The sequence below is a fragment of the Sorex araneus genome, chromosome 2 (assembly GCF_027595985.1).
Source record: "Sorex araneus isolate mSorAra2 chromosome 2, mSorAra2.pri, whole genome shotgun sequence".
NCBI classification, from domain to species: domain Eukaryota; kingdom Metazoa; phylum Chordata; class Mammalia; order Eulipotyphla; family Soricidae; genus Sorex; species Sorex araneus.
Window position 1 is genome coordinate 79,198,878 of NC_073303.1, and position 25,641 is coordinate 79,224,518.

Below are 25,641 nucleotides of genomic sequence, written 5' to 3' on the forward strand. Positions count from 1 at the left end.
GTGCTTACTATAAGAGCCAATAGAAGGAAATAACTCACATGTCCAACTATAGATGAATGGGTCAAGACACTGTGCTATATATACATTATAAAACATTATGTACGCATAAGAGACGATGAAATTGTGCAATATGCCTACATGATTAAAACTAGAGGCTATCATGCTAAAGGAAAGGTATAGCTACAGAATGAGTTCTCTCATATGTGGGACTTAAAACTAGCCCATAAGGGAGGAACAAATGTGTAGGATATCATTGGTTTGTCCTTTCTCCCTTGCCACAGAGTTTGGGCTTATCTGGTAATAATCTCTAAACATTTTCAGACCACATTGGTATGTCCTGTTCTCCTTGCCACAAGGAGCTTAGGTATACCGGGTCACACCCATCAAAGTGCTCCCAAGACAATCCCATTCCTTTATCTATCTGTGACGACTTCTATGCTCTCTTCCCCAACCAGTTAATCAGCTTTTCCCCCTAATCAGAATTTTCCCTCTGTTAATTTGTAAGGTCAGACCTTTCTAGGACACTCAACTTGTATTGTAAGTTAATATTGCCTTTCTCCTCTCCTTATGTCTTTTGAGTAGTTTACTTTAAAGCAATGCCTTTCTGTATGGACAAAGAAAGACAGCTGTTATGTGCTTTTGTAACATGGGATTTAATTGGCTTCGAATATTATTCACTCCCGGGCATCTGCTCTCCCGACTTAAGCCTCAGCTGCCCTTACTTCCTAGCATCCCCTAAAGCAGGGTCCTGACGAGGGACTGGACAAACCCAGGGCAAGTGGTGAGTTATGTGCTACCCTGGCATTGAGATGGGCCTGGCCAAAGTGCCTAATGCTTAACTATAAGTTAAGAGCTTGGTCATGGACAAATACTGTCATGATCCAAAAGCAACAATGAGACTAGGACCCTGCTAGGGATAGGAAAGACTAATCTGGCCTGAGCACTGCACTGTAGTCTGAGATTGAGGTGACCCGAGGAGGGCAATTCTATAAGCTTAATGCATCTCTTGCTATGTTCATACAAAATGATTAATATTATGAATACCTATATGTTAGTTGGACAAGAGGAGGAGAAACACACCCATGGGATTCCGCTCTTGGGTGGGTTGTCCTGCTGGAAGAGAATCTGTCCTGGAAGCAGCATCCCCTGAGGAAAAGAATTTTACCCCTATGGATTGTGACCACACCTATGTGTAAGCCTCAACCCCACATGTGGGGGGATTTAACTAGGCTGAAAGAGTGGGCTGGGGGCCAGTCCCAGTGCCAGATCTGGATAAGCCAAATCGAGATCCAGATCCAGAGGAGAAGGAGAATGAAGTAGCATGGGGAGGAAGAAGCAGGAGGAGAATCAGGAGAATGGAGATGGGAACGGAATAAACTGCAACTGAGACCAACCAGCCTGGCCCTCGTTCCTTCCTTCACCTGCCTCATCATCATCACCATCAACCTCCCTGGCGTGGGGGAAGCGGCTGGAGACTACCGAACGCAGGCGGCGGGAGAGATAGAGGCCACTGCCCTGTGCATGGTGTGGTGCCCCCTTCCTTGTTTGTGTGTTTACACACAAATGGCCAACATCAAGAAACTAGAGAGTTGGTCCATAAAATTGAGATTTGGGGGTGAAGATGGAGGTGGGGGAGTAAGCAAAAGAGATGGGCCTTTGCAAGCAAAAGAGATGGGCCTTTGCTACCTTGCTGGAGGGCAGTGGGCATTCGGGGTGTGGGTGTGGTGCTGGAACAACTGTATGCATGAAACCATCATTTACAGTACCGGAAATCAGAGTATGTCAATAAAGATTTAAGAAAGAAAAGTCTCTTTAAAAAAAATGTACAAGCGGGGCTGGAGTGATAGCACAGCGGGTAGGGCGTTTGCCTTGCACGTGACCGACCCGGGTTCGAATCCCAGCATCCCATATGGTCCCCTGAGCACCGCCAGGGGTGATTCCTGAGTGCAGAGCCAGGAGTAACCCCTGTGCATCGCCAGGTGTGACCCAAAAAGCAAAAAAAAAAAAAAAAAAAAAAAAATGTACAAGCAAATAACCTTTCTTACAGACTTTCAGTACCTCCGCAAGGGTCTAAGGGGTCCTGATCTACTCCAATCAACCTCTCCAGCTTCCTTTTTGACCCTGGTCATCAGTATGATTCCACAGACTTTTACTCTATGGTTACTTCACACTTAAGTTTATCTACTCTCCCCCTTCACCAGGCCAACTACCGTCATGTGTTAGAACTGACCTGTCTTGAATGACTCAGACTTTCCTAAGTACTCTGCGATGCATTTATTCAGCATCTTGTATCTATGCCTTGAAGTTCAGTGGAATTTTTCTTTTTCTCTTTTTTCCTATTTGGGTCACACCTGGTGATGCACAGGGGTTACTCCTGGCTCTGCAATCAGGAATTACTCCTGACGGTGCTCAGGGGACCAGATGGGATGCAAGGAATCGAACCCAGGTTGGCCGTGTGCAAGGCAAATGCCCTACTTGCTGTGCTATCGATCCAGCCTCTCAGTGGAGTATTTCAAAGTAACCTTTTTAGCCCCCTAGACTCAGCCTCTCTTTTAAGATCCTCAAACACATATTGTCTGACGTGCTTATATATTCTCAATATTATGCGCGTTCCTAGACGAAGAACCTCCAGCTCCGGGCACAACTCCACCATTATTCCTGCACTAGCATATGCCTCAGAGACTTGGGCCCTATGAAAACAGGAGGAGAACACTATTCAGGTCTCCCAAAGAGGAATTTGAAAGACCTATGCTTGGAGTATCACACTTCACTCAAGTGACAGAAGGAATCCAGAGTTCCAATCTCCGTCGACGATCAATAACCAGGCATACTGTCTCATTTGCCAAGGTGTCAAAAATAGACGGGCAGGACACGTAATGCGATTTGGAGACGACCGCTGGACTAGAACTGTTACTGACTGGATTCCATGCAATGTCAAAAGAATGCATGGCTGTCCACCTACAAGATAGTCAGACTTCGATTTTTTTTTCCTTTTTTTTAAAAAAAATTATTGAATCACTGTGAGATAGTTAAAAGTTTTCATGTTTCGGTTACAATCACACAATGATCAAACACCCATCCCTCCACCAGTGCACATTCCCCACCACCAATATCCCTGGTATACTCTCCCTTTCCCACCCTTCCCCTGCCTCCATGGCAGACAATATTCCCCATACTCTCTCTACTTTTGGCTTGCAACACAAACACTGAGAGGTCATCATGTTTGGTCCATTACCTACTTTCAGCATGCATCTCCCATCCCGACTGGTTCCTCCAGCCATCATTTTCTTTTTCTTTTTTTTTTTTTTTTGCTTTTTGGGTCACACCCAGCGATGCTCAGGGGTTACTCCTGGCTTTGCACTCAGGAATTGCTCCTGGCAGTGCTTGCGGGACCATATGGGATGCCGGGGATCGAACCCAGGTCGGCCGCGTGCAAGGCAAACGCCCTACCCGTCCAGCCATCATTTTCTTAGTGATCCCTTCTCTATCCCATCTGCCTTCTCCCCTCTGCTCATGAAGCAGGCTTCCAGCTATGGGGCAATCTTCCTGGCCCTTGTCTCTACTGTCCTTGGGTGTCAGCCTCATGTGATGTTATTCAATATTCCACAAATGAGTGCAGTCCTTCTAGGTCATCCCTCTCTTTCTGACTCATTTCACTTAGCATGATACTCTCCATGTCTATATATTTATAAGCAAATTTCACTTCTGAAATTCATATGGAAAAATACCCCCCCCCACGAATAGCTATAGAAATCCTTGGGAAAAAGAAGATAGGTGGCGTTACTTTCCCCAACTCCAAACTATACTACAAAGCAGTAGTAATTAAAACAGCATGGTTACACTTCTTCATCAAGACCCTGAATGAAAGGTTTGAGGCTCTTTATGTTCCTGGAGCGAGGAGACACCATTGGGCTACACTAGCATGCAACAGGGATGAATAGAGATGTTACTCGAGCAAACTGATGAGCAAGGGGATGACAAGAGATGCAAATGATTTGCATTCCTGTTGTTGCACTTAAGGGCAAAAGAAATATTCTTGTACCATAAAGAAAAGTGCTCCAAACGAGGCCGAGTGGCAGAAAGACATCCAAAACTGACATCAGAATCCATGAAATTTGCTAATGAGTCTGTTAAGTCATCTTGATCCCAGTAAGGAAACCATCACCAAACTTTATATTTCTTGGTTTCTTTGATCCAATGTTGGAGCATTTTCACTCCACTCATTGGTCATTTATTAATAGATATCAACAATGAACAAATTTAAAAAAATGAAATGAGAAATAGAAACACAAGGAAAATGAAGTGTAATGTGATCAATGCTATAAAGGAGGCCTAAGAAAAAATACGAACAAAACAACAAAAGGGTTATTTTAGCATCACTTCATGAATCTTGGATCATGATTTCTGCCAGAAATAGGTAGTAGGAAAAGGTCATAGCTATTGAAATTATTTTGGCTGAAATAACCAAAAAACAAGCAAAAATTGAGCTTTGCTTCATAAATAACAGAATTTTACAAATTTGAAAGATGTTTGGTCCATGAAACTAGAGAGCTAATTTTATTAAAAAAAAAAGAAAGCTAAAAAGCTTGGGACTGAGAGTACAGCGGGTAGGATGTTTGCCTTGATGTTGCTCACCTGGGTTCATTTCCAGGCATCCCATATGATCCCTTGAGTACTACCAGAAGTGATTCCTGAGTGTAGAACCAGGAGTAACCCCTGAGCATGACAGGGTGTGCTTCTCCCATCCAAATCAAGCTCTATTCTTCACATAGATGATTTTTTTCAAGAAGCTCATATTAATTTTTTCTAAATCACAATTATGCTTTATCTAGTAAAAGCTCTATGTTCAACTAAATTCCCTAACTAATATAAAGGTAAAATTTTGGAGAAATAATTTTTAATCATTCACTCACTTTCCATTGTTTATCTGCCAAACAAAAGATGCCTGAAATATCACCAGAAAGAACCGAACAAAAGTAAAAGAAAAAACTTGCACTGAAAGAGCATCACTAGGGTGCTTGAAGTATATATTTTTAAGACTGATTGTCCTTGTGATGCACTAGAAAAGTCAGCAGAGTTAAAAATAAAAATCAATCTTGCTGCCATAAGCACTAACAATTTTTTCTCACTTAGTGTTATTTTCCTAACTCATTCTTCAAGGTATGCTTATTTTCTCTGTGACACTTCCAGTTCTTATTTATTCCAAAGAAAAATTTGGGCAGAAAGAACTTAGATCTTCCTTTTTCTTTGGTGAAAACAATAGCTTTTCTTCTGTTGAGATAAAGGTGATTCTCTTTAAAGGATTTTTTTAAGAGATGATTTTATCTGCTTCCACTTGTCAGCTAGAATATATAACCGTCCTTGATAAATATTATCACCAGAAAACACTTAAACTCACATTTAAGCAAATTTAAGCTAATTTGCTACCCTTATCTAAAGATTATAGTAGAAGTTCTTTTAATGCAAAAGTAAAGATCAGATATAATTACAAATTCACAAGGGCAAATAAGTGTGAATTCAGACAAGAATAAGCACAATCGAGATAAATAGAGCAAGGTAACATGCATAATGCATGCATCTATACTACAGTCTCAGATAATGATGGCAACACTTAATAGAATAATTTTATTCTTCAAATGAAGAAGTATATTGCTCCCAAAGTTTCCCTGTAATTTCAATTTTATCTGATTTGGTCTCATGTGAAATTCATGAGCCTTGGCTATGCTGATAAATTTTTTGAGAAGGGTTTCCAACAGAGTGAGCATCTGTACCATTCAAATAATTAGAACTTTTTGCAATTAAGCAAGATAGTATGGAGACAAGAATAAATTCAACAAAAACGACACGAAAAGAAGACTAAGATATTGTAGTTAGTCTTAATGCTAATTTAATTCAATTATTTTTCTGGCACTTACGAGGACCAAACACAGTAGAAAACCCAATGGCCCTCATATGTACTGAGCCAGAGAGATAAATAACCCATAACTCAAAATAAAACCAACAAAGTCATGGAGATTTTTCAGTTTGGAAGATGAGAGGGATTAATTCCAGTCAATGCTATGTATAAAATCTTCCTGCAGGGAGATAAATTCAAAATAGCTCCTAAATCATTAGACTCTTTAGACAAAGAGAAACAGAGCTAAATGTGTTCTAGGTGTCATCTAGGTAAAAGAGAAAAATGGCAGGCATACTGATTTGGCTTCCTCATCTGCTTCACGATCCCCATCCTCTTGACTTCCAGTCTGTGTAAGTTCTTCCTTTAGGACCCCTCCCACCCCACTTCTCACATACTGTTTTCAGTGCTATAAAATAGGGCCCCCTTCATATATTATTTTCCACTCCTCCCTACACACTGTAACCAAATTTTCTTTTAGAAAACATGCATCAATGTCATTTTTTCAATTAATTCATTTCAGAAATCCTCACCCATTTTCGCATTTCAATTCCAATCAAGACAGTTTCTCTTATTATATATACTTATATCTTAAATTTTTCCTATGTGATTTTTTCACTTATTGCTGTAAATAATATTTAATAATATTTAAATAAATTTTAAAATACTCATATTTAAAAAAAATTATCATTATCCACATACATGAAAATTCTTTGTCAGGCACTAATCTCATTTACTGATTCTCCCAAAGTAAAACACTGTGCCCAGCACTTGGTTAATAGGCAAGATATGCCAAGTAAACATTCAATATCCAGCAGTGTCTCTAGTTTTATATTAGGTGAGATTTCAGTATTTAAGCATAACATATTTGTTAGATCCTTTATATATCTCCTATATAGAAAAGAAGTAAAAAAAAAAACTTTAAGGGATTACAAACAAATTCAAATTCTGGGTAGATTTAGTTCTTTTTCCCTTGGTACTGAAAAATCATCTTTCATATGAAACAAAATTTACAACTTTAAAAACTGTGTTCCTAATCTGAAAGCAAAAAGAAATTTAATTCACTTTAAATTTATAGCTAGTCACGGAGAAATGGAAATATGAATGCATCATAAGGTATAAAAACACGAAATTCAGCTGAATGACAAAATGAAAAACAAATATAAGACTATTATAAGGGATATAAATATACATCTGGAATGCTTCCAGTCCACTTAAAAAGAAACCACATTACCTCATCAATCTAAGAGCTGCAGATTTATAGAAAAACAATGGGAGGATAAAGGCATTATACATATTTTAATTAATGTTCTCATCCCCCCCCCACACACATACTCCCAAATTCACTGACTTTTTCTCTTAAGATTTTATAAATTCCATAATCTTGCTGATTTATGGTACTTTCCACAACTCCCCACTATTAGAACAATCCAAATTTTCCACTTGAAACTAGGATTACTGCTATCCTAGCAAGAAGTGAGACAGTGCGAATGAGTTGAAGACTGAGAAGAAAAGATGGTATGGATATACGTTCCCTGGATGTGGAGAAGACTGCAAAGCCTGAATTCTGCTAGTCATGCTCTCTCCTGCTGTCTAATTGCTGGGCTTAAAGATGCGAATGGCCACAAGTCCATCCCTCATACATGTCTTAGGACAGAAGAACAAATTCACTGCCATTTTCTTCTCTCAGAGGCACAGAAATGACACATTCCATAGAGATACTATTCATGGACTAGTCAAAACACATACTTATTTCTGCCCAGATATTTCTGTTGAAAAGAATTTGTTCAAAATAGATGCACCAAGACAGCAATTTGTGTAGCATTTCTTACTAGCATAAAAAACATGCCTTTTGGGGCTGGAGCGATAGCACAGCGGGTAGGGCGTTTGCCCTGCACTCAGCCAACCCGGGTTCGAATCCCAGCATCCCATATGGTCCCCTGAGCGCCGCCAGGGGTAGTTCCTGAGTGCATGAGCCAGGAATGACCCCTGTGCATTGCCGGGTGTGACCCAAAAAAAAAAACCAACTGTAAAAAAAAATGCCTTTTTTCAACTTTTATAAAATATATCTTGTTTTTAAAAGAATAATAAACATTTTTTAATGTCTTAAATAAAATATATTGAGGCCAGAGCAAGAGTACAGTGAGTAGGGCTCTTGTCTCACACGTGCTGGTCCAGGTCCAATTCCTGGCACCACATATGGCTCTGCCAGGAGTGATTCCTGGGTACAGAGCCAGCAGGAAATCCTGAGCACCACCAGTGTACTCACTCACAGACACACACACACACATACATACACACACACACACACACACAAAGAAAGACAAGAAAAGACAAAGAAAAGAAAAATAGCCTTTATCTATAAAATTTCACCTTAAGAGAATACTTGCTTTGAATATATACATTTTTGTAAAGGTGATGAATTTATATTGATTTACCTAACGTGACAAGCCTGCCAAATTCTAAAATGAATCTAACACGGCACAAAAATTGTACCTATTCACATAGTCTCAATAATAAACAATTTTTCTTCTGATCTTTCTGTTTCATTTTATTGCTGAGTGCATACAGAAAATTAATTTTTAAAAAATAGTCCCCTAGACCCCTCAATCTGAATGGAGTACTTCAGTAGAAGTATCATTGTTCATATTTACATGTTCCCTCACCAGTCTCTAAGGCAGGGGATGATTTTTCCAATAAACAGTATGCGTTAAAATAAAGAAGTTTGGGAGTGACAAATTACATGTATGTAGGGAAAATAAGGCTAATGGGGATAATGGCTAGTGGCCAGAAAGCAATAAAAGGAAAACCCTAGGCAGAAAAGAGAAACTAAAATAGTGAATGAAAAGGCGTGGTAGAGGGAAGAAAGTATCATTTCTCTTAACTTTTTTTTTTTGCTTAGAACATCTGCATTACATACTTATAAGCTGTTATTTTTTAGCATGAGAAGAACATTAATCAAGAACTTTATCTGACTTAGCACATATGGTATACTTCAGAAATAGCTCTTAAATACTTCCGTTGGCTCACCCATGTTCCCTAGAGGTAAACAAAACAAACAAACAAACAAACAAAAAACGCAGGTATCTTAAGACAACCAGGCCCCAATGCATATGGCAAGAACATCACACTTCCACCCCAAGAGCATGGCCTCATCCACATCCCCTCAGAAAACCGGAGAAGAAATTGTTGCACGCATCAGCTGGGCTTAGCTCATTTCACTCCTTCTCAAAAAAACATAAGCACTTGAGGCATTCTTTGCAACAGAGACATGAGATGAAAACGAACAGAGCTAATTCAATAAAATCTTTTCAGTGGTTTCTGGATTACACTTACAGACTTCCTGTCCTTCCTACTGCTTAGCGTAGGCGTCCCACATTTTGCTCAGCAAACATCCTCAATGCTGTGGAATCCTTCTCTGTCGTTCCCAAACATGACACGCTCATTCCACAACACTAAGTTTTGGTTGAGGAATAATCCTCCCTCCTATTTTATCAAAACCATCTACTTGTGATCCAGGCTTTTGTTCAAATGCTACTTAATACTTCAGTTATCACTTCCTATGCACTCCAAATTATAAATCTCCTGCTATATGCATCTGAAATATTTTCTTCATTTCCTTATCCCATTTTTTGATGGGGCTTTTAGATTTTTTTGTTCTTGTAGATCTTTATGAGTACTTTACAAATTCTAGATATTGACCCTTTATCTGATATTTTGAGGGCAAGTATTTTCTCCCACTCAGCTGTCATTTACTTTTTCCTCACTTTAATTTTTGCCATATAGAAACTTTTTAGTTTGATACCCATGGAGTATTCGATATGCCCAAAACAGTAACAACAAGTCTCACAATGGAGACGTTACTGGTGCCCACTCGAGCAAATCAATGAACAACGGGATGACAGTGCTACAGTGTTACAGTAGTCTCATATGTTTAGTTTTGATTCTGTTTGCCAATGAGAACGTTAAAGACTCCTTTGAGGTCTAGATCTTGGAGCACTCTGCATATGTATTTTTTAGCTTCAGGCTTATCTCAAGATCTTTGATACACTTTGAGCTGACCTTTGTGTAAGGTGTGAGATATGGACTTCACTTTAATTTCTTACATGCAGTTATCGAATTTTCCAAACACCATTTGTTTCTCCCAACACCATTTGTTGTAAAGGCTGTCTTTATTCCATTTCATTCTCTCAGCTCCTTTCTCAAAAATTAGCTAACTATAAATATATATGTGTGTGTGTGTGTGTGTGTGTGTGTGTGTGTGTGTGTGTGTGTGTGTGTGTGTATACATATCCTTGGATATTCTATTCTGACCAGAGAGTCTTTCTTTATTCCAATACCACACTGTTTTGATTACAAGGGCTTTATAGTATAGATTCAAATTAGGTAGTGAGGTGCCCCTCAATTTCTTGTCTTTCAGAATAATTTTGGCTATTTGTGGTCTTTTATGATTCCACATAAACTTTCACTGTTCTAAGTCATTGAAGAATGTCTTCTGAATTTAGATAGAGGTTGCATTTATTTGATTATTTAATCATTTTCTCTTTTTTTTCCATATCTTTAAGAATAGAAACTTCATAAATATTCAATAAATGAATGAATGGTGTTACAGAATTAAAGCAAGTAGGGACCCTTTAATACCTTACACCAAAGCTTAATTTGCTTTTGGTGCATTAATGATCACTCTGCTCAGTGAGATAGTCCAATATAGTTTAAAATTATTAATTTAGAAAGAAATCATTGATTTAAATTTTGGCCTTACAACTCTATATATGGTAAATTTTAAAGTGGAAATGATAATATATAACTGACTGGCTTCTTAAATAATTCACTTAACTCATCCAAATATTGTGTGTAACCCCATTTTAATAACAATGTTATTAAAATGTATAGGTTAATATGACTATAACTATCTTTACTTTTAAGTAGCAAATTATTTCTACCTATCTGTTGCAATTCTGAAGAAATCTCATTACTAGAGGGAATGCATTTTCTCTGCCTCTATAGGACACTTACCCTGGATTTTGCAGAGTTCACTGTTTTTCTGTAATGCATATTTTTTAAAAATGGACCAAATAAAGCCCCTTTAAGGAAGTGCTCAACATGTGCCTATGGTTTTGAAAACCAAGAACTTATTCATGAGAAGTTTCAGAATATTTAGGGTTACTAAGTAATAGGAAATTGTAAACATTTAACACCTTTACTCCAGAACTAAGCAGGAAACAAAGCAATTATTTGGAAATAAGAGGAAGGAAATAGCCTTCTTATATATAGAAGGTCTAATATGTAGGAATCAGATACAGTTAATAACTACTAACAGGGTTACCTAAGTTATATGAGGCTTTTATTTTTTTAAGGATGCTTTCACCAGGAAAGCATGATTAAAAGTTCTTTTTCATGAGGAGATAGAGTGCAATCAATACACTTGCTTTTTTTGACACAACAACAAAATTTAAACATTTTATCATGTATCTTATAAAAAATTCACAGCATTGTGAATACTACATAACGCCCCACGTTTCTCTGCATGTTATTCCTAAAAAATTTAATGCAAAAGACACTTAAGAGGGATTCTTATGCAAAATAATTTGATAAACACAAGAGAAACATCGAGGCAAACTTATCCTCTATCACAATGAGTTTAAAATAAATGAGTAATTTGTACATATAACCATCATCAAGGAGAAAAAAGTGAAATTTATTAACATCTACCAGTAAAATGAGAGGAAGAAAAGCATATGCTCATTTAGTCTAGGGTGCTGTTTCAGAGACACAGAATGCAATAGAATCTCCTGGAAGGTTTGTGATTTCAGAAGATCACCTATAATATTAATGTTGCTGGTGAGAGGATCATACTCTGAGAACTCCTGACCTAGGAGACTGGCTTTCAATTCCTGCTACACACTAAAATATCCAAGGGAATTTCAAAAAATCTCATGTTCACACCATATCCAAGTCAAAATATCCAATGAAATTGATTTATGACGCTAAACTAGAGTGAGCCACCAAATCACATGAATAGTAACCTGACAAAAAATTGGAGGCTAAAACAGCAGGTGCCAAATGAAGATGGCAAAGTCCTGGAGAAGTAAAGTACCTGCATGATTTCAGAAACCAGGAAGGATAGTATGGCATGATGCAAATAGATTCAAACAACACTGTTTCTTAGAGACAAGGAAACTGACTAGACATTATCATTAGAGTGCAAGTGCAATGATCTAGATCTATTTCCTCAAAGAGAGCTTGAAGGATGTATCTCAAGGCCCACATAGTGTACAAAAGTGTTTTGATTTTTATTTCAAACATAACCCCCAAACATGTTATAAATATCCGAGTGAAGATAGGATTCTTCACTATCTATACTTCACTAATGGGCAGATTAAAAGCTACTGGATTTATATCGTGCTGCTTCTTACTTTTTTTTTTTTAAGGGGGTGGGCAGAGATCAAATTCAGGACCTGATCCCTGCAGGTATGTCATCTACCACTGAGCTTCATCCTTTCTCCTGCACTTAGACTTCTTACATCTGTATTTCTTAGTTAGTGGATCTACCAATTTTCAATTTTGGGTTCAAAATTAACACCTTCAGGGCAGGGGAGGTGGCTCAGTGGTAAAGTGAATGCCTTGAGAGCCTGAGGCCACATGAGGTCGAGTTCCAGCTCTAGCACTACAAAACCCAAAGAAGCAAAAGCAAAAAAAAAATCCCCCAAATTCAAGATTAACATTTTCTTTTCCCAATGCAAGTAATCATTCAACATTCTTTTGGTAAACAAAGCAAAGAAATCGTGGTGGAGGGTGTGGGTTGGGCCACACCCAGTGGTGTTCAGAAGGATCACTCCTGATGGTGTCGGGACTGAATCAGGGTTGGCCACATGCAGGACAAGCGGCTTACCACCTGTACTATCTTGCAGGCCCACCCTAGCACATTTTAGAAGAAAAAGTATATGATTAATTGAAAAAAGACATGGAACCGAGGCCCCTGAGAACTGCACCACAGAGGTCAGGCAGCATTGTATAGGTGCTATCACTCAGGGGTCTCCTGAGAACATCTTGAGAGACATGAAAGACTAACAATAGTAAGAGTCTGAAAGTTTGGAGGATGAGAGCTTTAAAAAAGAGAAAGCTGCAGTGAAGTAAAGGCCATACATAGGAACAAGAAGAGGTGTGAAGGAGGCAGGGATGTGGAGATAAAATGAAAGAAAGCCTACCCTAGGTCAGAATCACAAAAACCAACATCTTACAGTGTCAGGAATTTTAAATTAACTCTCAGTTTAATTATATTGGGAATCAAATTTTATAAGCCACAATATTATTTTTAAATTACTAAGACTTAAGTTAAAACAAAATATATTTTTACAAAAATACCATGGCCTGATAACATTTTTGGGAGAGGTTGGGGGTTGGTGCTAGGATTCAAGCTAGGTATTTACACATGCAAGAATTTGCCCTTCTACCACTGACCCACAGCCCTGACCTTTGCTAGTGAGACTCCACAGTGATTTGTCAATAGTAATTTGTAAGAAGGGCGGTACATTTGCTACTAATTTGCTAAAAATTTTAAATTGTTGGGGATGGAGCGATAGCACAGTGGGTAGGGCATTTGCCTTGCACGCAGCTCACCCGGGTTGAGTCCCAGCATCCCATATGGTCCCCTGAGCACCACCAGGAGTAATTGCTGAGTGCAAAGCCAGGAATAACCCCTGTGCATCACTGGGTTTGACCCAAAAAGAAAAAAAAAAATTATAAATTGTTAACTTTTCTTATTTATTGTCAACTTATTTTGCCTGCCTTTATTATATTTGTAACATGTTTAAAAGAAAAAAGAACAGTAAAGTGCAAATATTATTATAATTGATATTTTTCAAACACTAAATATTTTCATATTCAGCAAGTCCTTTCCTTGGGTTGGAGTGTTTGTTTTTCTTTTTTTTTTTTCTTTTTTTTTTTTTGGTTTTTGGGTCACACCCGGCGATGCACAGGGGTTACTCCTGGCTCTGCACTCAGGAATTATCCCTGGCGGTGCTCTGGGGACCATATGGGATGCTGGGAATCGAACCCGGGTCGGCCGCGTGCAAGGCAAACGCCCTACCCGCTGTGCTATCGCTCCAGCCCCTGGAGTGTTTGTTTTTCAATGGTACATGAAGGGTCTTGGTTTTTGATTAGTACACTGAAATTCCTTTAAGAAAACCACCATAAAATAAATCACTTTATTTTCCTGAAAATAGTCCAATTGCTATTTAAACTCTTCTTTACATATTACTCAGAAATTTAAACATTAACATGGACATTTTCAGACAATTTTACTATCATTTGAAAAAATCATATATAAGATATTAGAAATACTGAACCCTTTGCAAAAGGACTTTATATCAAATCAATATCAATCAATATAATGTGTGACACAAAAGTTCTATTCATGTGCTCTTATAAAGCACAAAAAGAAAATTATATTTTCAAATATTTAAGGATACATACCTGAGCTTCTGGTTGTATTGTTTGACCTTTTCCAGAGAGGCAGCATTTATTTGGGCTTGAAATTCTTCCACTGAAATACTGTCTCTATAATAATAACCTTCCATGCTCTCCAGTGCTGTGTAAACAAGTAAATATACTATTATAACTCATGCCTATTAATCCTACTGGAGATCAGTAAATTTATTAGGTCAACCAAAAATGACCTGAGTTTGGTCACCCGCACTATATATTGTCCCCTGAGCCCTACCAGGAGTGATCCCTGAGCACAGATCCAGGAGTAAGTCCTGAACACCACTTGATAAAACACCAAAACAAACATACGAAACAAAACAAAGAAAATACATTGAAACATAAAATAATGTCCAAAATTTTGTTCATCCTTTCCATCTTCTTCTGTTTTTTCTTTAGTTGTCATTCATATAACAATGGACTTTTCAAAAATAATATTACCATATTTAATTGAATAAATATTCAATTTAGTTAATTTTACAACATTTTATTAAAGGTCATATTTAAAATAAAGTGTGAGTTTGCTAGTTTTGCTACTAAAAAATTCCACTAAATTCAAGTAGTTAGAAAAATGAAAAAAGAAAAAGAAAGAAAATGCACAATGACTAGAAAAAAATCCAAAATATTAAACTGTTTTAAGAATGAAAGTCATCTGCATTTGTACTCAAAATACATTTTTCCTGAAAGGAATGAAGAGAACAGAAAAATAATTTTGAACTAACATCTTCTGATAAAACACAGAATATTTGTTAGTTAAATAAGACATTGTCCATACACTATTATAACTTCTCAGAAATGATCAAGCCAAGTTTTGTCTGTTCCATGTTATCAGCATGTGGGAAATGAGTGTGCCTGCTAAGAAAGGTGAGTGCCTGTGTTTCAATACTGACTCAGTATTTAAGAGATCTCAGTTCTGAGAACAGTTCCTCCCTTCTACAAAGAGCTATTAACATTTGGAGATAAATATCATGGAAAAACCAAAGAGAAAGTTAAAGAACCGTTATCTTAAAAAACCCTAAGAATTTTTTAAAGAGGAAAAATACTCATGAAGTTAACTAAGAAAATAGCAATATTTGTAATAGACAAAAACCTCTTTCTTAAGGCAGCAAATGGTACCACATCTGGGTAATTTTACTTATTCTCAGAGAATATATCTTGGGGTTAGCGGAGGAAAAAGATAGCCAAGTAGTGCTCAGGGCCAAGGAAACTTCTCTGCAATACTTGGCCAGCCAGGCCAGTGGTCAGGACCCAAAGATGTGGTGCTGGGGAACACCAGGGCTACTTATGTCCATGGGATTTCCAGGGTCACCTCAGCAGTGCTCAGGGGTCTCCAATCTACACTAGTGATGCTCAAGATGCTCAGGATGTCATGGCGTTTGGAGATCTATAGTCAAGTGTAGCATAGCTACTGACCCAAGGGTCACTTTTTAAAACATTAAAAGTTGGGGTAACAGAATATACATGCACATATATGTACATGTATACATATATATGTATACATATATATGTGTGTATATATGTACATATATACACATACATATATCTATAAATACACACAGCTTCACATCACAAAAGAATGAACTAAAGGAAACCATCACAAAATATGTCAGTCACTGTCATCTCATTCCTCATCTATTTGTTCGAGCGGGCACCAGTAACGTCTCTCATTGCGAGACTTATTGTTACTGCTTTTGGCATATCCAATACGCCACGGGTAGCTTGCCAGGCTCTCCAAGAGGGGCGGAGGAATCGAACACGGGTCAACTGCGTGAAAGGCGAAAGAGCTCCAGCTCACAAAATATGAAGATTAGGAATTTTGTAACACATAACAAGGAAAAAATATCATATGTATTGATGTGCTGACATCATTCCCAGTACACACTGTGTGTAGTGAGAATTTTTAACAATGGCATACCTCTATGAGGTAGAATACGTGAGTCTACCAACCAAGACTGGAAACAGAAGTGACTGTGAGTCACAGCTGTTGGCAGTCACATTTTGAAAAAAGTGTGGCATTTGCTGGCATCATCAAAGTAAAAGGAAGTCAGACTGGAATTCAAATAGGCCTGAAACCAGTAACTTGTTGTCCCTATAATAGGAGGAAACTTGGACAGAGACACAGATGAAGAAGGCAGATTGTAACCACCTGTCAGCAAGCCATGATGTGCCAACGGCTGCTGCCAACTTTTGCATGGAAGGGTTCTTTCTTTAGCTTTTAAGGGAATATAGTCTTAAGATACCTTGATTCAAAACTTCCTGCAAAACTACAATTTAATATATTTCTATTGGGTTAAATGTCCCAGTGTATGGTTAATTTATTATAGCAGCCCTGGAAATCTGATATACTATAAATCCTACAGCCTTCTTTGGAGGGCACGTGCTTCCCATCCTGCGTGTCCTGTCTGAGCTGGAATCTTAGGGGTACTCGTCCCCCAAGCAGACAAAGCAGAGATTCCACGGAACTGTTTACTATCATGGCAACATGAGAAACTGAGGTTCTTTGACCCAATGTTGAAAAACTAGGCAGAAAAAACCATCTTGATCATAGGGTGGGGCCACTGCAGCTAATAATGACAGGGAGGGGTATGTTAGGCACCAAGATTAGTCACTTGGGGCTTTCCTGATACTCCACAGCTCAGATCTGATGGCGAATGGATCACTGCAGCAACCCTGGCTGAGAAAGCCATCCTAGGGGCCAAGGGCTCAGGCCCTCAAGCCTGAAGAGCCTGGTGATGTGCCACAGGTTAGCTATGAGACTTAGAGAGAGTCAAGCTAAGGGTAGGTCTAAAATCTACCATGTGAGTAGGAGAGGGAACATTTGTATTTGTTGTATTTGTGTAAAAGCCAGCTAGGGCTAGGGCTGGAGAGGTAGTAGAGTAAGGCATTGCTCTTGCATGCAATTGACATGGGTTCAATCTCTGACACCACATACAGTCCCCAGAGCATCATGCTCTTGAGCCAGGGCTAAGCCCTGAGCACTGCCAGGTGTGGCCCCCAAACAAAACAAAACAGCTAAGGCTGCAGCTTTTCTCATGGGCATTTTCTTCGAAATGAGCATCTCCTCAGGAGAAGCCCTTCAGTGCGGGAGCAGCCTTTCCCATTCTGTACAGAAAGGCACAGACGGAAAGGTGCAAGATGTGTGCTGCTCCTGCCGAATGCTCTGAATCAACGCTCAGACTCTTCACGATGGCTGGGGTTACTCTCCAGGGCCTCCGTGCTGAGGCCTCTCTCTCAATTCTCCACTTGAATCCTAGTCCAAGTTTTGCACACTTGGATCCTAATGACATAGGCTGTCCCAAAGGTTGTCCTTGAGTGGAATCTTTCATTTCAAAAATGTGGAAGACAGCCTTCAATATTCTCCATAGGTCTTGGAAACGGAATTTAATCAAAAGCCATGTGTAACAAAACCAATTTTACAATTGGCCAATGGATAGGAATGAAAGTTCCTACATCATTTTCTTTTTTTTAAATTTTATTTTTCATAAAGTTGTTCACAATAGTTGAGTACATTCAATATTTCAACACCAATCACCACTTAAGCCTGCCCCACAGGCAGATGCGAGATAATATATTTTGTATTGCTTGCTATGAATAGCATGAGAAAATTCTTTTTTTTCCTTCTTGGGTCACAGTTGGCAATATTTAGGGATTCCTCCTCTTGACTCTGCGCTCAGGAATCACTCCTGGTGGTGTTTGATGGGACCATATGGGATGCCAGGGATTGAATCCGGGTCTGTCTTGTGCAAGGCAAAAGCCCTCCCCTCTGTACTATCATTCCAGCCCTCCTACATCATTTTATAATCACACAACGAAACTTCAAAATAAAGACCCATAAATATTTATTATATTATTTATTTTAATTCATTTCCTCATTCCCAGACCCACTAACTCCATCCTGGCAACTCAGGGCACAGAGAAAGAAGCAATCATGGATAGGATGCACATATACACATAGACACTCATTCAAATGGACCACTGAGACATCCCATTGCCTACAACTAGCATATACATCTTTTGGACGTGAGCAGACATAGAAGAACCAGAAAAAAGCTACAGAGTCATGTGGAGAACAAGTAACTACAGAGACAGTGGCCCTGTTTGGAAGTGACTGTTTCCCCCTTAATAAAACTTATAATGAATGCAAAAAATAAACACTACTAACTTTTTAAGAGGGGAGATTCGGGCAATATCATGGCTTTTTGTTCAGGGCCACTCTGGTGGTGGTTGGGTAATGATATGTAGAGTTAGGGATAAAGCTAAAGATAGTCAAATGCAAAGCAAGTGCCTTACCCCCTGTATACTCTCTCCAGCCTCCAAAACAGTATTATTCTAGGAACTGCTGTACACATTTCTTACTGTTACTTGCTCTGCTTATGAAGACTATGAGTAGCAACATGATTAAAATCCTGACCAGTAGAAGATGTGGATGTATTAATAAATTAAGAAAGCTAGATGGGGGGTATGGTACTGCCAGCAGGTCAACCTGTACCTGTGGGGCGAGTGCATCAGCAGCCTGATGGTACCTTCAGACTTCCAGATACCCCCAAATTGCTGCTGTGCCTCTGGCCAGACCCCAACAACGTGGGGTTTACCAAGTTTACCAAGAAATTAAATAGCCAAAAGTTAGGTATGTGGGAGACACACCCACAAACCTCCTCCAGCTCAGCTTTATAAGCTCACTTATTGGCATTACTTCAGAGACCCATAAATTTCAAAAGAGATCAAAAGATGCAGTTAGGGCCTGTAGCGCAGAGGTATGCAGGAACCCGTGACTGAGAGCTCCAGGCTCGTGTGGATTGGGACTGGGACTCCTCCTCCCAGGTCCCCAGTTTTCCAGTAGCTTGGCAGTCACACCCACAAACTGCCCCCGGCGCCATGTAATCTCATCAACAGCCAAGACCCAGGGACTATAAACTAAAACTCCTGAAAGAGAGAGCTGCAGAATCTCCTGACTCCGCACCAGGCTGTCTTCACCAAGAGGCTGTAGAGGGAGGTGGGTGAGAGAAACATCCCAAATTTGGTGGTGGGAAGCTGTAATAGTGGTGGGATTGGTGTTTGAATATTGAATGTAATCAAACATTGTGAACTAACTTATAAAGTTAAAAAATGTTTTTAAAAAGTCATGTGGAGTTCATACCCAATTCAATCAACTTAATCAGTGGCTCAATGGCTGAATAAATAGCAGTGCTCCTACATTATTGAAAAAAAAAAGGCTAGATGACTGCTTTACTATGATATTCATGTTCCAACATTTGTTTATGCTTCCTGCTGACTTTCCTGTCAGTTCTATTCTCCAGAAATCTGATTCACATGTGTGTATGTGTGTATGTGTCACTGTCACTGTCACTGTCATCCCATTGCTCATCAATTTGTTTGAGCGGACACCAGTAACGTCTCTCATTGAGAGACTTATTGTTACTGTTTTTGGCATATCCAATACGCACGGGTAGCTCGCCAGGCTCTGCCATGTGGACTCTATACTCTCGGTAGCTTGCCAGGCTCTCCAAGAGAGGTGGAAGAATCGAACCTGGGTCGGCCTCGTGAAAGGTGAATGCCCAACTGCTATGCCATCGCTATAAAAACTTATATATATGCATATATATAAATATATATATATATAATTTGGGGGCCATACACAGTGGTGCTCAAAGCTTACTCCTGGCCCTGCGCTCAGGAATTACTTGTGGTGGACTTGGGGGGAACACATGTGGTGCCGGGGATAGAACCTGGGTCTGCCATATGCAAGGCACATTTGCTAATGCTATACTATTACTCCAGTCCAGAAATCTTAATTCAGTTTTTGGAATGAAGTCCTATACTTTCAGGATGACACACCAACTACTGTGTGTATCTTAGCACAAGAGTCCATGCAGGCAAAGAAGATGGGAAGAAGGCAGCACACTGGGTTCCCTTTCTAAACAGATGGTACCACATACAACTTAAGGAAGAATGACCTGAACAAATTTCCCAGGAGACTTTAAAAACTCATCTCACTCTAATTCTTTTTTGTCTGCCATAGTTTATGTATAATTGCACCATATAACAAATCCTTTAAATAGAAGCTCATTTTAGAAATAGACTCCATTTGGATTCTCTTACATTTACCTCCACTTTCAAATGCCAGATCTTAATCTCTACTCAAACTAGCCATGCATTTACTACGCTTCTATCTGATGAATAATAAGGGCTACTAATGATTCCTTATAGGAACTTTATGGACACAGAACAATTTCCTGAATTCCATTTAAATGAAAAAAATCCTTATACTAACAGGTTTTTTCCCTAGTCTTACCTATCTGTAACGTAAACTGCAAAGTATTCCCACTCTTGCTTTTTCCCATCATTTTTCTTATTTTATTGCTAGGAAAATACTAAGTTTGCTGTAGGTTTTAAAATTGCATCCAGATAATATTACTCCTCTAAAATCATATATATTTAAGGATTACTTTTGAATTGGCTCAGTGACAATAATAAAATAGAGGTTACTTGAAAAATAATCTTTTCCTATGCACATTTGTTGCTGGGTATGAATATTCAGTTATTTATAGTTATCGTGACAAAATTAATAATTTATTAGAAAAAATTCTTAGTGCCATCTGTCATCCAGTAATGATTTCAAAGACAAGATTTCAGAAAAGACACAATAAAGAAAAATAAATGAATAGACTTTAATAACTGTAAGCCCTGGTTAAGCCAAGTAGCAGTTAGCATTCTGGGCAAGCTTCCTTGCTGGTCTTCTAAGACCATCTATCTCTGTAATGGAGTTTCAACATATTTTAGTTTTATTATTCTCCCAACATAGCTCCAAAGTATATTTATGCTCTGAATTAAAAAAAAAAATTATTTCTACCTGTTCATGTCCAATTCAATCGCTTAATCAAGGGCTGAATCACTGTATCACCGTCATCCTGTTGCTCAACGATTTGCTTGAGCCGGCACCATTAACACCTCCACTGTGAGACTTGTGGTTACTGTTTTTACCATATCGAATTCGCCAGGGGTAGCTTGCCAGGCTCTGCTGTGCGGGCAGGATACTCTTGGTAGCTTGCTGGAGCGATAGCACAGTGGGTAGGGCGTTTGCCTTGCACGTGGCTGACCCGGGTTCGATTCCTCTGTCCCCCTCGGAGAGCCCGGCAGGCTACTGAGAGTATCCCGCCTGGCTGGAGTGATAGCACAGCCACAGCAGGTAGGGCGTTTGCCTTGCACGCGGCTGACCCGGGTTCAATTCCTCTGCCTCTCTTGGAGAGCCCGGCAAGCTACCGAGAGTATAGAGTCCGCATAGCAGAATCTGGCAAGCTACCCTGGCGGCGTATTCGATATGCCAAAAACAGTAACCACAAGTCTTACAATGGAGGCATTACTGGTGCCTGCTCAAGCAAATATATATTCTAGATATTCTAGATACTCTAAATATACTAGTTACAGTAAAGTAACTGTTCTAGATAGTCATTGTCTTTAGACTACAACAATTAGTCAATAAAGTCATCTATCCTTCAGCATTTCATGCGTAGGGTACAAAGCAGAATTTTCATTTGTTAGTGAATATGAATTTCATACGTTTGTCTGTTTTTTAGTTACAGAAATTGATTTTATTCTCTGCTTTTCTCATCTTTTATCCAAATATAAAAATTCTACAGCAAAACTAGTACAGTTCTTGATAATCTAAAAGAAGAAAATTGAAATGTTCTATAATACCAGTCAGAGAAATTGATAGAATCTTTCAGAGCAAAGCATGAGATATTTTTCAGTTTTGTTCTTTATGAAAAAGAAAACCATTGACGAAAAGAGTCTAAATAATAATCTGGACTTTTGATTTTTTTCAAGGAAGCATTTGTGAACTTGAAATAAAAAATAGATAGGCTATTCCCTTGGAAAACAGTTCACTACAAAAATCATCTTACTAGTGCTAATATTAATTTTCTTTATAACTGGCACTCATTTTTCATTTAGAAAACTGTTCCTATTTAAAAGACATACATTTTTGACAAAATATCTGACATAGAGAAAGTAAATGTAAAAAAGTCACCATTAACTTAAAACCCAGTGATACTGAAAGTTTTTAAATATATATATTTATATACAAGTGTGATATATGCCAGTTTGTTTGTATTAGCAATTCTGTTCATAATATAGCTATTTTACTCTAAAAATGTTAGCATATGTTTTTAATGGTTTTATTGTAATTTAAGCCAAACTAAGTTAACTTTAGTTACTTAATCCTCTCATTTATTTATCAAATAATATAATATTTATGATGGTCTCCATTATAAATAGTGGTCTTCATTATAAATATTATCATATTTAATAAATAACAAATCACACATGATTCTTTCCTTAATTATCTCTAGTAGCTAATATATCATGCACACCAGAAGAGATTTTCAAATTAATAAGAAAAATCATGATGGTGACAATTTGACTTTCTAAGATAGGGATAAATAACCTACTGTATAATGCATAAAATCACAGCAGCTTACCTTGAGCAAAAAGAACAGGATGAATTTTGAACCCTCCTCCATTTTTCAACCTTTGAGGCAGCTGTTCAAAATGATAACTATCTAGGTAGAAGTAAACTTTCAGAGCTTGCCGGCTTCCTTCGGCTTGATATGTCAGAGGAACATCTAAAATAACATTTAAGGTGAAAATTAATGTCTAACAAGGATACTGAAAATTGCTATAAATGATACATTAAAAGTACACATGTATAACAAGTTCAGTTTGGGTATATTTACAGTGCTACTCAATAAAAGAGCATTAAATCAGACTTGCACTGACTAAAGTAACAGATTTATTATTGTATTGTATATAAAATTCTGTAAAAAGAAAGTCTATTACACTTTGACATGCCAGATGTCTTACTTAACTAAATGAGAAGTTGAGCTACACATGGTTTAAAACCCAAATCTCCCACAGCAGCTGTCTCATTCATATTTTAGTCAGAATGAGTCCTTGAGGTACTCTTCTTAAGTAGTATGTGCACAGCGATTACCAAAATTAGTTTGGGTTGGCAAACTCATCCCAGAGAACCAGATCAAAAATGCATTACCTTTGTTGATACCCAACAGTCATCAGGAATTATGTGTCTAAGTTCTTTTAGCTACTTTGAAACATTCTAAATTAGATTATAACAACAACAACAATCAACTGAAAAAGCAATATGCTACAGGAGTATTTCAAAGAGCTGCCATCAATACTTTTCATATCTTTATACTACTTATTCATGATTATCTCATGAAAAAGTAATGCAAAATTTTTCTTAAGATCTAAAAAAAAACACATAAGCTGCTTTAAAAGGTCAAATTATAGTAGGTATGTTTTCAAACTAAATGCTGGTTGTTTTTAACCTGATCCTCGAAAAAAAAAATCTTTACATAAAATTAGCATTTTAGTTTAAACATCACTAATAACTGGAGAGATTACAGGCTTTGTGTTAAATGTGTCTAACTTCTCATTACAGAAAAGGTGTATTTTGTCCACAGTTCTTTTGTATCACATAACCTTTTTAAAATTTTATCTTAGTTTTCAATTTTTAAAGAAAATGAAAGAATTTTGGTTTTGAAAAGATACTAAAGCTCTCATTTGAAGGATTGAAATTAATTGTATTTTAATGAAAGATAAAATCCTATTTTCTTGGTTCTAAACAAAAAAGTGCAAAGGTAGTAAAGAAAATCAGGTATCAAGGTATTTTCTATTCATTATTTGTTTTTCCTACTTCCCTCTTACAGTCTTTCACATTTTTTTTCAGTTCTGCTTTGTGATGCTTGGCATCAATGTAGCCAATCTGTTACCAAATGGATAATGTTATTTAAAAAAGCATAAAGCAATTTGTTTCATATTATGCAGTAGCAAAAGGCCTTACTCTCAAAATATATGTATAAACATGCAAAATGTGGAGATAAAAATTCTTGTTTCTTATTTGTGAAAGTGTATATACCATGAAAAATCAAAAACAATAATTGTGATTCTGAAATAGGTAAAATAATTCAAAATAATTACTGCGTGATGAAAAGTCCCTGCATAGAAATTTGCACTGTATAAGAATTTCAAGGATGGCGCCCCTATAAATGCAACACTCCATCACTAAACAGAACCCTGGGTTTGGAAAGAAACCTTTTACTTAAGAATTTGTTAGTTCCCCAGGCATGAACAGATACTCCAGTGGGGAGGGTGCTGCCTTGCATTGACTCCCGGCGCCGCATATGGTCCTCAGAGCCAGGAGGAGTGATCCCTAAGTAGGGTCAGGAGTGAGCCCTAAAGTCCCTGGGTGTGGCCCCCAACAAAACAAAACAACAAATAAGGAATTTGTTAGCTCCCTCAGACTGCATAGCTTTTCCTTAGGCCTCTGGAGGACCAGAGCATCCTGATCCTTCAGATCTCAGCTTCAAAATTACTTCTGCAGAATTCTCTTCTCAGGTGACCCCTTAAATGGACACGTGACAGGCCTTTTGCTTCAGCTTAAATTTTGCACAAGATTTATCATGGTCCTAATTATCTTTGTAGATGATGCCTTGTTTTCCACCCACAAGGCTACCATTTCCATGAAAGCAGAAAAATACCTGTCCTATTTACCATAACGTTCACTTCCAGAATAATGCCTGACCTGAGAGAAAGCATGAGAGCTTAGTACTGTGAAATTACTTGTATCACTGTTGAAAAAAAAAAGATCTTCTGTCATTATAATCTTCTCCAAAAATATGAAGAAGCTCCACCAAATTGAATTATAGCAATCTAAGTCCATTTATTCCTCCATTAACTGCATTAATATAACAAGCGCATAATATGATATGATTATCTTGCACCTTCTTCATCTTGAGGTGAGTGTAAAATGGTGCGTTTATTCATTTGCATCCTCCCTAATCACTAAATTGCATGCCAATAGGGAATTTTTTTTCATAATTTATTTTTTATTGAATCACCATGTGGAAAGTTACGAAGCTTTCAGGCTTAAGTCTCAGTTACATAATGTTCGAACACCCATCCCTTCACCAGTGCATATATTCCACCACCAAGAACCACGGTGAACTTCCCCCCACCCCCCCTGACCCCCACCCCGCCTGTGTAGCTGATAAATTTCACTTTACTTTCTCTTTACTTTGATTACATACAAACAAAAAAAACTCACTATTATTGTTTGGAGTTCGCCCTCCCCCCCCCCAGAGTTGGACCTGCTGGAAAGGAAGCATTTGACAATTTGTTTTCCATTGCTGAGAATGAAGAGATATGAGATCTTGTGTCCACAGCAGCGGCCGCAAAGTTCTAGATTT

At 38.1% G+C, this 25,641-nt stretch overlaps 1 protein-coding gene across 1 annotated transcript in view; it reads right to left on the reverse strand.

Annotated features, from left to right (window-relative positions):
* Window positions 1-25,641, reverse strand: part of PREX2 (phosphatidylinositol-3,4,5-trisphosphate dependent Rac exchange factor 2) — a 298,055-nt gene that overhangs the window by 60,356 nt on the left and 212,058 nt on the right. Inside the window, 2 exon segments of the mRNA XM_004602407.3 lie at window positions 14,369-14,483; window positions 22,855-22,998. Coding sequence (XP_004602464.2) covers window positions 14,369-14,483; window positions 22,855-22,998 — 259 coding nt within the window.